The sequence below is a fragment of the Varanus komodoensis genome, unplaced genomic scaffold (assembly GCF_004798865.1).
Source record: "Varanus komodoensis strain SLA01 unplaced genomic scaffold, ASM479886v1 scaffold716, whole genome shotgun sequence".
NCBI lineage: Eukaryota > Metazoa > Chordata > Lepidosauria > Squamata > Varanidae > Varanus > Varanus komodoensis.
The window spans coordinates 21,836-23,209 of record NW_025336369.1 but is presented as its reverse complement, the minus strand read 5'-3'; the positions used below and the strand labels follow the sequence as shown (position 1 = coordinate 23,209).

Sequence of the window (1,374 nt, the reverse complement as noted above, 5' to 3'; positions counted from 1 at the left end):
AAAGAGTCTCTCTGTGGGTCTCAGCCTGTGCATTGAGGGCTCAATTTGGGGGGTGCGACAGGAGCAGAGCAGAAGCAAGGAGGGCGGAGCAGGCCAGTCCCTGCCGGGGCAAAGTCTGGCTGCCCTTCTCTCCTGGGTCTGAGCACTGCAAAAAAGCCCCGTCACTGGCCGCTGGGTTTGCAGTTCAGACCTCTTTCCCCCGACTGCAGCCCACCCCTGAAAATGAAATACCTCTGCAAAAAGTGCCCCAATTAACCAGGGGGGCCCCCTTCAGACTTGCACCCCCACTCTGGACAAGCATCTGGGGAAAGGCAGGATGGAAAAGGGCACCAGTGACTGGGGAGGAGGCAGGGAGAGGCTTTACCTGGAGGCTGCTGGATGGCAGACGCTGGAGAGAGAGGGAGAAGGGGAAAGAGACTTTAATGCATGGCCGGAGGGGCTCATTCCTCAGCACCGCAGGGACACCCTCCCCTCCTGGACCCAGAAAGGCTCCTGAAACCAAAAAGCTGCCGCAGTCTTTCCTTGGCTCAGTCCAAATCCCCCATTTTTGCCAAACAGAAACTGCCTTCCCAGGAAAGCTGCTGTACTGAGACGGCCACTGATTTGGAGGGGGCATTTCTAGCCAATTCGCTCACGAGGGATTCCTAGTCTTCGGGGAGATGGGAGGGCAGTGCAGCTGGGGACCCCCCTCCTGTGTCCCTTGATGCCCCCAGGAACGTGCCTCAGATGTGGGGAGGGCCCAACTTCTGGAGTGAAGAGTCCCCCCACCTTCATAGAAAGGAACCAAACTGAATCCCAGCAGCAGCTCTGAGGGGGCTGGATATGGGCCTCTTTCCTGGCCGTGACCCCCAAGGTGCCCTCCTGTGCCCCCTTACCTTTCTTGCTCCTCAGGTAGAGGGAGAGCCCTACGGCCAGGTAGACCATGCCCAGCAGGGCCCCCATGACCCCCGTCCACACTTTGCTCCTGGCCGACTCGGAAGCCCGCGGCTCTGGGGAAAGAGAAGGAGGGTCTCACGTGGGAGCAGGATCGGGCCCAGGCTCAGCCTCTCATCCCCAGGGACTGACTGGGGGCCCCAGTCTATGCGCAGTAGATGGGGATGGGAACTTTCCGGGCCCACAGCTGGTATCTAGAGTGCTGTCTCAGTCTGTGAGGTCCGCATGGCTGAGGTGTTATTTCCGTCCCTCCTGGGCAGGCCAGGCCCAGACGGGAGTATTGCGAGAAGGCAAGTGGGCAGCTGGACACAGCTCCAGGGGGAACAAAAAAAGGGAAATGGGGCTGACAACATCCCTTCCGGGGGGAGACTTTTAGCCACCGACCGATCTCCTCTGCTCCCTCCTAAGAGGCCAGCTTTCCCCTGCCCATCTTAGGCCCCT

The 1,374-nt window shown here is 59.9% G+C and overlaps 1 protein-coding gene across 1 annotated transcript in view; it reads right to left on the bottom strand.

Annotated features, from left to right (window-relative positions):
• Window positions 1-24: 24 nt before the first annotated feature.
• Window positions 25-1,374, bottom strand: part of LOC123034759 (HLA class II histocompatibility antigen, DR beta 5 chain-like) — an 8,312-nt gene continuing 6,962 nt past the window's right edge. Inside the window, exons 3-4 of the mRNA XM_044452377.1 lie at window positions 876-989; window positions 25-388 (exon numbers count right to left, since the gene is read on the bottom strand). Coding sequence (XP_044308312.1) covers window positions 252-388; window positions 876-989 — 251 coding nt within the window. The 3' untranslated portion in view covers window positions 25-251. The remainder of the gene's footprint in view (window positions 389-875; window positions 990-1,374) is intronic.